This window comes from Molossus molossus, unplaced genomic scaffold, assembly GCF_014108415.1.
Source record: "Molossus molossus isolate mMolMol1 unplaced genomic scaffold, mMolMol1.p scaffold_m16_p_15, whole genome shotgun sequence".
In the NCBI taxonomy this organism is placed as follows: domain Eukaryota; kingdom Metazoa; phylum Chordata; class Mammalia; order Chiroptera; family Molossidae; genus Molossus; species Molossus molossus.
In genome coordinates this window covers 64134440-64147664 of record NW_023425350.1, presented here as the reverse complement: position 1 = coordinate 64147664, position 13225 = coordinate 64134440, and the positions used below count along the sequence as shown (strand labels likewise).

Below are 13225 nucleotides of genomic sequence, written 5' to 3'. Positions count from 1 at the left end.
CAGAATTGTGAAAATGTTCAGATATGTTTGAGAAAGGTTGAACAGTATAAAGATGTATGTAGGGTAAGCCAGTGTCTGTAATGGGAAATGAGGCAGATGAGTTTGGGGTGAAGTCACAGACTGCAGGGATAAGTGTGAGTGGTTAAAATATTTTCCACCTAGTCCTGGCCAATGTGGCTCAGTGGCTGAGCGTCAACCCATGCACCAACAGGTCGCCAGTTTGATTCCCAGTCAGGACACATGCCCAGCTTGTGGGCCCAATCCCCAGTGGGGGGCATACAGGAGGTGGCCAATTGATGTTCTCTTTCATTGATATTTCCATCTATCTATCTCTCTCTTTCTCCCTCCCTCTAATATCAATAAAAAAAAAATTAGAAAAAAAAAATTCTCCACCTTATCTCAGAAGGTTGTATCATTGTGTAAAATCATAATTTTCACCTGTTTTTAAAAACTAGTATCTCACAGGTATTTATCTTATGGTGATTAACGATTTTTGAACATAGAGGCAGGAAGCAGGCTCTCATCAGACATTAAATTTGCCAGTGCCTTGATCTTGGGCTTCCTAGCTCCCAGAACTTGAGAGGTGAATTTCTCCTATTTACAAGCCACCCCGTCTATGTTATTATTCCTTTAAAGATGCCTGGACAGATTAAGACACCATTCTACCCCAGCCAAACACCATGGAAAAAACATGGCCCATCCCCACCCCTGTCCACAAAGGCCATCTGGGTGGCCTAAACCTCCATCTTTGCTCAAGGTGCCCCTGCCTCCTTGTGAGGACCTGGTGGAGAGATGGCACTTCCATCCCTTCTCAGTAATAATGAAGCCCTCTCGCAAGGGTGTCAGTGGAGGCCATACGGGTGCTAGACTCTCCCCCTCCCCCCAGCAGTGTCACAGTTGGCCGAGTTTCATCACCCTTCAGTGGTAACAAGGCACCCTCCACCTCCCGAGCTATCATTGCACCTCCTTTGAACCTGTAATTCTTTCAAAATAAATTATTATTTTTTAAAAACTAAAAACTTGGCTCTCTTCTTTCTCATCCTCTCGTAGTTATGCTTGGTGACTATACATCCTGGTGCGGGATGGGGGGGCGGGGGAAGTATAGACAAAGACCAACCCAACATGACTGAGCTCATTTCTAATTGCTTTTCAATTGGTAAACAGTTTGAAACACTGTCCCTCTTTCCAGCATTCTGTTATCCTCATCACTGGCTGGCATGGACAACAGCCTAAGGAGGATAATCGAGGCTGTAAGGATGAACTGCTCAGAACTACTGGTCAAAAGCAGGGAGTTGCCAAAGGCTGGGGGCTACATAAGGGTCATCAGCTGGGGAGCTTTGGAAAAATACAGATTCTTGAGATGCTTCACTTGAAGTGACATTCTGATTGCTTAGATCCTGAAGACACATCACTGAGCCACAGTGGTCCCTGTTGGAGCCAACAATTACTGGTCTGAGTCAGAGCTGAGCCTACATGTTAAGAGATGTAGGTGACAATCCTTGACCTGTTCCATTATAAATATATGACCTAAGGCATGTCATGTGTCAACGGAAATCACTAATTTATGTGAAGACCTTGGCAATTTCTGTCAAAATGCAAAATATAATAATGCAATTTCAGAGAGGTTATCTCCTAGACTAGGCCAAAGTCCCAGTGTATCTGTTCCCTAGGAGACAGCATTGCCCTGAGAAACAAGGCGAAGGTCTGCAGAAGTTCTTAGAGGTGGTGAGAGAATGGATGGACCCAGCACCGGTCCGCACGAGAGCACTGGCTACCAGGGAAAAAGAAAGGAGTCAGCTTTCCAAAGGAGAGGGTCACAGGGTGGGGAAGGAGGGAAACCCAAACCAAGCTGACTTCTTCATGGTTTTGCTGAGGACTCTTGCTTTGTCATCAGACTTTCTCCTGGAAGGAACTTCTTGTAGAAACTGTGATGCTGCCTTCAGCTGTCTCCCCTTCCTCTCCTCCTTTAGGAACTTCCTGGATCCACAAGCGTGCCCCTCTCAGGCTGCTCACACCTAGTGATCATCCATGCAGGGTATAGAGGCCTGACCTTTTTGCCCAATTCAGGGCAATTCTGAAGGCCATTGGCCAAGACTGTCATTGGGTATGCATTGCACCTGAACCTCTCCCTCTTTGCCAATCTTGTTGTCTTCCCTTCCCTTCTAAAGGAGTTGGCCCTGGATTATTCTTGCAGGGTATTCAGATTCTCCTTCCTAGAGGACTAAATCTGCAACAGGGCATGATGAGTGGAAAAGAAATTATATTTGGAAACGATTTCTTCTAAAGGAGAGGTCAAGGCTCTTGACGCTTTTTAGAATGTATTTAATTAATTTATTTATTTTTGTTACAGATGTGTTTCCTTTTCCCCCACTGATACCCCTCCTCCCTCCCTGCCCTTTCCCCCAGCTTTGTTGTCCATGTCCATTGTTCATGCACACATGCATATAAGTTCTGTGGTTTATCCGCCCCCCCCCCCGGCCCCCTCTTCGGGGGATTGTCTTGACATTCTTATAAGTGTACAATGCAGACAAAACTTTCCCTTAGAGGTGCTGAGTGGACCCATCATTCTAAGAACTACAATGGGCTTTGAGGGGGGCCCTGTAAACGCATTTCAGAAAGTTCTCTGTCCTCACTCTTTAGGGAAGACAGCATAAAGGGGCAGTGCCAGTCCCTGTAAGGGAAGAGCCTGCCTCTGCTCACATCAGCCAGGGGTGTTCGCTGGTTCCCTCTCAGACGGTGTTGTGTGCGTCTGTCTCTCTCTGAGGCTGCCCTTCAGATGAAAAGAATCCCCAGCCTTTCTAACTCATCGCTTCTGTTTTCCAAAAGCTGAGGCTTTGTCTGAGGTTATGTGTTTCTGACTGTGTTGTACTATTTCCCGTAAACGAGGCCAAGGAAACAAGCTCCCTATTCTCTACATTTGTTTTATGGAGTGATTAGTGATACCTGCAGTGGGGGATAGGCTGGCTGGTCAGCCCCAGAGGCCTTAGCCTCTCTTGGCTACAATACATTTCTCTTCAAGTGTACTTGTACCAGGGATGAAGCAGCTATTTTTCCCTTTCCAATACAGGATGTTTTTTGTTGTTGTTTTTCCAGAAAGAAGTTGGTAGAACTGGGTCTACGTGGACTGGACTGAATGACTGTTTCTCCCCACAATCCATATATTGAAATCTTGAACCCCAATGTGATGGGATTCGGAGGTGGGGCCGTTGGGAGGTAAGTAGGTCATGAGGGTGGTGTCCTCATGAATGGGATTAGAGCCCTCACAGAGGGGACTCCAGAGAGCTCTCTCACCCTCTTTCTGCCATGTGAGGATATAAGAAGACAGCAGTCTGCACTCAGAAGAGGGCTCTCCCCAGAACCTGGCCACGCTGACACCCTGTCTCGTACTTTCAGTTTCCAAACTGTGAGAAGTAAATTTCTATTGTTTACCAGCCACACTGCAGCCTGTGACACTGTAGCAGCAGCCCAGGCTAACTAGGACACTGGAGAAGGTTTTCAAAACTCCATTTCCACTGCCAGAGTCAGACTGGGCCCACCCAGATGATAGCAGGAAGGTACTTTGTATTACTAACTGATGCTTTTCCTTCCACTATTTCCTTACATTCTTGGACCTTCTAGTCACCAATATTTATACCTCTCCCCTTTACTGATTTCTGTCTGGGATTCTCAGTCCATTGGCCCAGGAAAGAATGTGTACCTCAAAGCCCCTGAGTACAGTCCAGCCGGTGTGGCTCAGAGGTTGAGCGTCGACTCCTGCACCAAGAGATCACCGGTTTGATTCCTGGTCAGGGCACATGCCCAGGTTGTGGGCCAGATCCCCAGTAGGGGGGCATGCAGGAGGCGGCCAATCAATGTTCTCTCTCCTCAATGTTTCTATCTCTCTCTCCCTCTCACTTCCTCTCTCTCTCAAATCAATAATAATTAAAAAAAAACCCTGAGTACAACAGAAATAACTTAGATTTAGGACCAAAATGTGAGTGAATGTATCCAACACCGGAAAAGGATCCCCAGGCTAGGGAAGATGAGGGGGAAGGGGAGCATCGGCGCTGTCCCCCCCTCCCCCAGCCTGGAGGTGGAGGGCGTGAGTAGTCAAAAGAGTCACTGGCAAGATCTGAGGAATACAGGAAGCAGGGTGAGTTTGCGGTGGTTTGTTATGCAGCAACAGGTCAACATAAAGATTAGGGCTGCGCTGTACCTCTAACGTTCTCTGTCCTTTGATAATTGTGACGGCCTCTGGTGTCCATTTGTGGTGCAGACCAATGTTGCACGTGGTCACAGTTAGTCCCAGACACTTTGCTGCCTGTATCAGTGGGCTCTGCCTGCCACAGCGAGGTTGCCGTAGCAGGCTGAGTGACTTAAAGAACAGAAATGTATTTTCGCACAATGCTGGAGTCCGGGAAGTCTAATATCAAGGCACCAGCCAGCGTGGTTTCTGGTGAGCACTCTCTTCTTGGCTTGCAGACAGAGAGCCGCTTGCCTTCTTGCTTTGTGGGGGCTGGAAGGGGAGCAAGAGGATAAGCCAGCCGATGGCAAGGTCCTTCTAAATATGTCCAGGTAAGCGAGGATGTTCCCTGTGGTCCAACATAGCACAGGAGGGGCTGAGTGGTTCTCATGCACCTGAGAAGAGCCCAGAGACAGCGGACAGAGCCAGAAGAAAAGGATCCGTGCAAGTAGGAGTAAGGGATGATGCAGGAGTGGCCTGGGACAGCCGCTGAGGACTAGATGGAAGGATGTACATATCAGGGGATGCCAGCACAGCTGGAAGACCGACTGCTCTTTCCACTTTACCCCAGCATTACTCCAGGAATTTAGACAAAATTCTGGTGAGAGAAGATGGCAGCAACCCCGCTGATGTCTTGGTCAGACGCTTCTCCTTTCTGATCTGATTGCCTTACACACATCAGTGACTGTAGCTGAGTGATTTGTTTCCTCAAAAACAATAAGAGACTTTGCTCCAACAAACTGAACCTCATTACTTAACTCGGACCTGTCAAGATTCTTGGTTGCAAAGAGTAGAGATCATTGCAGGTTAATTCAGACAGAAAAAGACATCGCCCTGGGCTGCCGCCGTGAACACCAGTCACCCTGACTGTTAGTCTCTAGACTCCCTGCCCTGAGCACAAACCCTAATTGGTCCTGATTCCACCCATCTTAGCAGCAACATGGAAGGGCAGGGGGGAGCGGATGAACACACATGTGTGCCGGTATATGCACAAAACATCTGGAAGGATACACAAGGAAGAACTGGGTGGTGGGGAGACAGGTGGAGGGAAGATTTCTCACAATATATATCTATTTTTGTACCTTTTGAATTTTGATCCATGGGAATACATGAACTATCTAAAAAAATTAATCATTATAGGTCCTATTCAATCCCATTTATTACTTACATCTTATAGCTAATTCAAAGCTCCTTGCCTGCTCCCAGGTCTGGCATAACCTGGGCTCCCCAACCTGCAGCTGGGAAGGAGTCAAACTGTTTTCTTCTTCTTTCGCTCCTTTCCCCCTTCACTCCCTTGCTCTTGACTCCTGCCAGGGTGGGATGAGGTCTGGATAAAATCTCTTAGGGGGTGTTATTTGTGGTTCTCTCCTGATGGTCCATACGTTCTGGAGTTCTGGCTCTCTGTGGAATTTTCAGCAGCTCCTCTCACCCTCCCCTGCCTAGGGAACTCCATGTACACAGTATCCTGCTGAGTTATATGCCCTTTGGCTGACTTCTACTCCCTCCTGTGCCTCGTGTGCCTGAGGGGCCCTCCATGGTCTTTTATTTAATTTTTTAATTTTTTGTTGTTGTTGATGAGAAAGAGAGGGAAACATCGATTTGTTGTTTCACTTATCTATGCACTCATCGGTTGATTCTTGTATGTGCCTTGACTGGGAATTGAACCTGCAACCATGGCATATAGGGATGACACTCTAACCAGCTGAGCTACCTGGCCAGGGTCTTTCATGATCTTTTATGCTAGAGTTCCTTCCCCAGCAGAAGATGCCCTTAGGGGGATGCTCGTTTTTTTCCCTGGCATCCGTTTCACCCATGGGACTATTATACATCTTGCCACACCAAATACTGACCTGCCTGCCCATGAGGGCTGCTCTAGCCAGCCTTGAGTTCTCCAGGCAGGAAGGTTAGGTCTGCCATCAAACTCAAGTTTCCCTGAGCACTCTTTGACCTGAATGACTCTAGGGTGCTAGGTGGGCTTATAATTTCTGCAGTTCTGCAGGGATTTAGCCTGGGATTTCATGTCAATCTTCTTGTAAGGAGCCATCTCTTACCAACTTGTCTGGGAGTAGAGGGAAAGGAGATCATTAAGTGAGAACTCAGAACTCAGAAAAATCCCCTCACCCAATGAATATCAGTCTTTTGCTTATTTGAGCGGCTAGAATGTAAGGGTGAGAATCCAGAAACAAATTTGGCCACCTCTTATCAAAATCTGAAGAGAGGTAGGTTCTAGACTGCCCTACTTATATGGCTTTTGCCCTCAGTGTTGGGACTTTTGCCAAGGTTTTGAGACAAATGGCAATCTCCTATTCCACATCTGGTTACTTACATCAAGAAAAACTTCAAAACACCATCCTGTCATGCAAAGCAGAAAGTTATCTTTAATGATAATAACTACCATTTACTGAATGTTTACAAGGTACTAAGAACTTTACATATTAATGCATTAACTGCTCACAACACTAATATGAATTCGGGTTTTCATCCCCACATCAATGCGGAAACCTGAGACCCACAGGTCACATATAGCTTGTGGCAGCTGAAATTTGAATACACGTTTGCCCGACTCCAAAATCAATCTGCATATAAATATGACTGATATAGGCAGAGTCTAGTGCAATTGTCTGTCACCAGTGATCTATGGAATTGGGGTGGAGTGTAGTTATTATGAGGGATTGAAATATCATCAAATATTGTGTGTGAATTCAACACACAAATGTATATGCTATCTCTCTTATATATTCAGTTCAGTTAAACAAATAATAAGTTCTCTGTGCCAAGCAGTGTTCTAGGTGCTGGGGAGACATTAGTGTACAAAAGAAACTAAAATCCCTGTCCTTAGAAAATAATTCGTTAAAGCCATACCAAAATTATATATATATTTTGTCACCATTCATTATACCAATTAAATAAAACTAAAAAAACATAACTATTATCATATGAAGGCTTTGGAAAGACTTTGCTATTTAAAATAAATCTTCATACTGGATCTGTTTTGGAAACCACTGACAGAATTTAAATGATCACAAGGACATGATCCTTTAGATGAGGGAGGGATTTCATGTGCCCTCAAATCCAACCTGGGAATGATGATATCTGGGTCACGGAGGGCATATTGGGCAATCTGCTTGGGTAATCCCACTCATACATTACACACAGCTCAGTGTAAATTATAATGACTACTTATGTGAATCTGGATTATAATTTCATCGATGATAATGATGAGGAATCTGAGGAATCTCAGGGGCACAACTGGAGGCAGGGAGGTGGATTACTTTATCTCTTTTTCCCCTTTGACTCTGGGACTCTCTGAGGTTCCTTCTACAGCTCTTACAGATGAGTGTTTGATCGTTTGTGCAAAGAGGGAGAGATCATATCTGACCTACCTATAACTTCAGTCCTCCAGGATGCCCAGGGCAGAGGCACTCATTCACTTAGTGCTAGTCAAGGGCTGTATGTATGATCGGTTATTTTACCAAAAGATCCATATTCCAAGAAATTACTTGTCAATAAGGTAGCTTTTGGTCTTTCTCGTCCTTACCCTCCCAGGACACTAGCTTGAGTCCAGAGGCCTGTTGCCTTCGGTAACCCCTCCAGATCCTCGCAAGGCGGTGAGCAGTGTTATCCTCTCCACAGGCCAGACGAGGAGGAAAACGAGGCGCAGCATGGCCGAGGCCGCGGAAGTTCTGCACTGCACCTCGCACCCCGCCTCACTGTGTCCTCACTCCTTTCGCCACCCCATCTCCTGAGTTTGATTTCCTTCCCTTCCCGCATCCTCCACTTGCACTGCAAATGAGTCGTGGCCCTCAAAAAAAAAGACTACATTTCCCACAACGCCACGCGCCGGTCAGGCTTCCGTAGGGCTTTCCCTAAGCTGCCGTGGTCATTCACGTTAAATCAAACCCACATTGCCGGCTCAGAGCCGAGTTACTGCTCACTTGTCCGTGAAGACACCTGTTTATTTTCCCTTCTCCACCTGTGATTCCCAGTGTTCGGCGCAGAGGCCTTTGCGGAGGGAAATTCATTCAGGCGACTGCTCTGGCCACCCGGCTTCCTCCGCAGGCCTCGGCCTCTGCCAGGACCCCGGGGGCCTGGGAGTGTCATTGGTGGATGACCGCAGCCCTGGCTGCTGCTGCTGCTGCTGCCGCTGCCACCGCCACCATGGCCTCCTGCAGCAGTGGCCTCACCGCCGCCCGCCTCCTGTCGCGTTCCTTCCTCTGTGAGTCCTGCCAGGGCGCTTTCCTCTGGCCCCGCGAGCTCCTGGCCCGCGGGCCCCGGTGTCCGCCTGCAGGCCGCTCTGAGCCCGGGGCGGGACCTCGGCGAGGGCCCGGAGCCGCGAGGGTCCGGTCCCAAGTCCGGGACCCTCTGGGGTAGAGGGACTCGGCTGCCTCTGCGGGCGGAGGCATGAGTCAGGCTGCTGGTGGATGGCACGTTGCAGGGCTGAGCCCGGGTTCGGGTCGGAGCCGGCGGACCTGCGGGCCTGCTCTCCCCCGCCGGCGGGGTCGAGTGGCGGGAAGGGGGCAGCCTCCAGCCGGCCGGTGGAGGAGTGAGCGGGGAGGTGGTCCAGGACCCGCAGTGAGGTGGGAGGGTGAGCGGCTGGATGTGAGTGTGGGGGACACATGTCTTAGGGAGTCGGGGGTAAGGCTCTCCCGGCACAAAGGGCCTTGCATTTGTAATGGTCCTTGATGCTGATTGTTGGCGTAGCGAAGAGAAATGGGTTCTGCACCCGGAGCCCCGGAGCCCAGAAGACTTCCAGAAGCTCAGGGATGGCCGGGACCTTAACCAGCTTATTTGCAGTGTCTGCCCCAGGTGGTGTGAATCGTCGGCCCCTGAAAACTTAATACCCGAGGATCCTTGTCTTTGAGTAATGCTGACTGGGGGAAATTCTTGCCGTGATCAAAGTCCCTGTGTTTTTAGGGAGACTGTGTAGGAAGAGACTTTGGAATCAGCCGCATCAGGGTTTGAAGTCTGACTGGTCCCATACAGTCTGTGCAATAACCCTGGACACTTCTGAATCCCTTTCTTTCTTTTTTTTAAAATTTATTTTGACTTGTTTTGGGTCCTAACACGTAGTCTGCCCTAGACAGTGTTTTCTTGTGCACTTCAAAAGAATTATACTTTGCTGCTTGGGGTGAAATGCCCTGAAATTATCAATTAAATCTATCTGGTCTAGCCCTGACCGGTTTGGCTCAGCGGTTAGAGCGTCGGCCTGTGGACCAGAGAGTCCTGGGTTCGATTCCGTGGCGTTCGCGCGGGAGGCAGGCAGCCAGTCGATGTGTCTCTCTTGAATCGATTTCTTAATTTCTGTTTCAAATCCCATGAAAATAATGCCATATTTGAATAAATCTAAGGCATCATCATTTTTGTAAGATGCACCATTGTTTAGTCTACCATTAGTAGTGGAAAGTGATTGCTAATTGAAATTGTGACACACCATTGGTTGTCAAATACATCCTGATTTAAGACATGTTAAAAAGTGAAGAAAATGTGCATCTTGGAGATGATGACATATAGGATGATCTGGGTTCATTGTGCCAAATAAGTGAAATAGTTTGTATAAAGCACCTGGGCTGAAATGGACACCCAAACAAGTTATTTTTCTCCTCTTCCATTTGCTGTGCTTCTAATTTTGCTCCTACTGAATGTTAGATGAGGCCATTCATTTCTTGAGAGGATTATATTTTAAAACTGTGTAGGGAAGGATGTGTGCTAAGTAGCCACTTAAGTTACCAGATTACTTGAGGACAGAGGTCTGGCAAGTAGGAAAACATTGGATTTCTTTGGGAAAGTTTTCTGGAGATTCTTACTGTATAATTTAAAGGACAGTTGAAGGTGTTGTAGGCAGAAGGAAAAAAGGAATTAGTTATACCCATGTCTTTTTCTCCTGGGGTCTTTGCTCCTCTGAGTTTCTGAAAAATCCTAGCCTGCTGTCTTACTTGGAGTCTAGAGAACGGAAGAATGTCTAAAAGATCAGGATCCTTATCCACCCTAAGCAATACTTAGCAATGCTCCTTTCACAGAACTGGAAGTTATTTTTTCCATGGACTCTCAGGACCATGAGACCTTAAGAGGTCATCCAGTTTAGCTTTTCTATTGCTGGAGTGGTCTTCAGTTATCCTAGTCATGTTATCAGCCTGTTAATTAAGGGTCTGAGAGGTCTCAGTCTAAACCAAATTATCTCCTTTACTGGGAGAAGGGGGATTACAGACTACAGTTTTAAATGTATAAAAACCTCTAAATCCCTCCAGAGTTTCTCTTTCTGATGCCACATTTCTAAGCCCATTGGTCCCAGTAGAAAAACAGCATTCGCAACAATTCCACCTTGCGAACTTAAAAAAAAAAAAAAAAAAAGTTGGTCACAAGTTAGGCTTTGAGGTTAGTAATAAAACTAGAAATGCTGGGGAATTTTGTTCCCTCTATTCTCAAGTTTTAATTGATGGTACATTTTGTGCCGAAGGTCATAAGTGTTGCAATATTGATTTGAGTTAGGGAAAAAAAATTCCAAACACTTATAGATGCTTTCCAGAGAGAGTTCTGTTTGGGGCAGCCTGGAATGTGTAGACATTCCTGAAGAAAAAACAACAACAAAAATACAGTTCTGTAGCTTTTGAAAAGGAGATAATCCAGTGAAATGGGAGAGGAAATAAAATGAAAACTAAGGAAGATTTTCCAGGAGAAAGTTTAAGGTTTTTATAAGCACCTTTGAAGTTGAGTAATGTTTTTCAATAAGTATAACGCAATCAAGGTAATTTTAAATATAAGCCTAGGAGCTTTTATAAGTTGGGTCTTTTAGAAGAAATAGGGAAGAAGAGCCAGTATTTTTGAACTTCAGAATTATGGTACTTCAGTGCCAGAAAGTGAACCTTACAATTCCATACCTTTGTTTGGCAAATGAGGACATAAACCTAATGTTTCCTAACCAATATCAGAATGGGTATCAGAATGCAGGTCGTCTGACTCTGCAGTGTCCTGTCCACTAATACATGCTGTGTGATACAGTGATACTAGAATATGATACTACAAGCTTCCTTTTTTCTGAGAGAGAATAAGAGAGAGGAGAAGAGAGAAACATTGATGGGTTGCTTCTGGCACGCACACACACACACCTGGAACGGGGATCAAACCTGCAACCTGGGTATGTGCCCTGACTGGGAATCAATTGTCTGTGCACAGGATTATGCTCCAACCAACTGAACCACACTGGCCAGGGCTAAGCCTCTTTTTATGAAGCTTTGATTTTTTTCTTTTTTCTTTTTTTGGCAGTCTCTGGTTTGTTGAGAAGGTGACTGACTATCCTGCTCACAGGTGCCACCTGCCTTTCCCATGTGTTTGCCAAGTTGTGTGGGCCTGTTTGTAGAATCGAGAAAACATTTAGAGGTGTAGTTGGAAAAAGGGGATCCTCAACAGTGATGTTTCTGATACTAGTAACTATTGCCATTGCAACTAAGAACCAAGTCTTCATTTCAGAACTACAAGATGGCCTCGATGCCAGTGCACCATTGTGGCATGAAAAAGTGATTTGAGTTTTCTCGCATCAAACTTGTTCTTCCATAGAAACATAATTAGGGATGTGCAAAATAATTTCTCTAAGTATTGGGGGGCAATTTCATGTCACCAAAGGACAGGCATTTTGTTGCTATAGTCCCACATTTTTTTTTTAACATAACATTTCTAAAATTGGGATGTATTTTATTGATGATATTTTACAAGAAACTGGCAGCATTTTTCTTTCTAGTACTTCTTAAAATTCAATGGTGTTTTATATTTGATTATATACAGTACTTATAGCTAAGCTTGATATGTGAGTAAATATTAAATGAACATATAATTTTGCATTTGAGTAGAGGATTGGGGTTTGGGAATAAGTGGCTGCTGTAGGTAGGGAGCACAATAGCTGTATTGTAATATGTGTTACCCATATATACACACATATTACATATGCATAATATATATTATTAATATATACATTTGTACATTTGTTAAATTCATGAGTACATGCACAAATAAATGAGTAACAAAGGCAGTTTGAGAGGTGAGTTGGAGGAGGAGTATTTTCTTGAACAGAGTCTCAGATTACTGGTTAGGAACATGGTACCGTGGTTTGAGTCACATCTGGGCAGGTGCTCTTTGGCCACAGTTTCATTAATCCTGCAGCTATCTCATAAACCATGTGGTTGTTCTCTCTGTGGAAGAGGACTCAGCATGTGGCTGACTGATACAAATTTGCAACCTTTGTTGCAAGCACTTCTCTCTCAGATTTCTCAGTCCCATCCCTTGTAGTTTTGTGTTTATTTAATATTTAGCTTTTGTACAGACTCTTCATGTGGGTAGGGCCTAAGACCATCTTACTCCACCCTGACTCCCTAGTACTTGGTAGATATCCTGGCACAATGAACACCTTAGAGCAGTTTAGTCTTCTCGTTCTGCATCAGTAGTAATAATAAACAAACAGCTAATAGTGAGATAGCATTTGTTCTACCCTAGGCATTTTACACGCTATATATATTACGAACTCATTTAATTTTCAGATTGCATGTGAGGTACATGGTATTATCACTATTTTTACAGTGTGGCTGCACCTTTAAAAATGTTTCATATGTTAAATATTTACACATCTGTTAAATATTTATATGTGGATGAATATATTTTCACATAAATACATAGGATATGCATGAAGACATATATAAAACATTCTGGTTGGACGTATTTTATTTATTTATTTTTTTATCCTCATCCGAGGACATTTTTGCATTTATCTTCAGATAGAGCGGGAGGGAGAGAGGGAGGAAAGAGAGAGAGAAACATCGACGTGAAAGGGACACATCAACTAGTTGCCACCCACATGACCCCAACCAGGGTGGGGGACAAACCGCAACCGACGTATATGCCCTTAGTGTGAACTGAACTCGGGACTTTCTGGTCTGTGGGCCGACACTCTAATTGCTGAGCCGATTCGGCCAGAGCTGGTTGGATGTATTTTATTTATTTTTTTATTTATTTTTGGGT

General features: G+C 45.3%; 1 protein-coding gene across 2 annotated transcripts in view; it reads left to right on the top strand.

The window, feature by feature from the left end:
* Window positions 1-8324: 8324 nt before the first annotated feature.
* The window catches only part of SUCLG1 (succinate-CoA ligase GDP/ADP-forming subunit alpha), a 43079-nt gene continuing 38178 nt past the window's right edge, over window positions 8325-13225 (top strand). The window contains exon 1 of one of the 2 annotated variants that reach the window (XM_036263319.1): window positions 8325-8438. In XM_036263319.1, the coding sequence (XP_036119212.1) occupies window positions 8330-8438 (109 nt within the window). In that variant the 5' untranslated portion in view covers window positions 8325-8329. Of the gene's footprint in view, window positions 8439-8882; window positions 9029-13225 lie in introns of those variants that run through there. The other variant, XM_036263318.1, reaches the window with a different exon arrangement.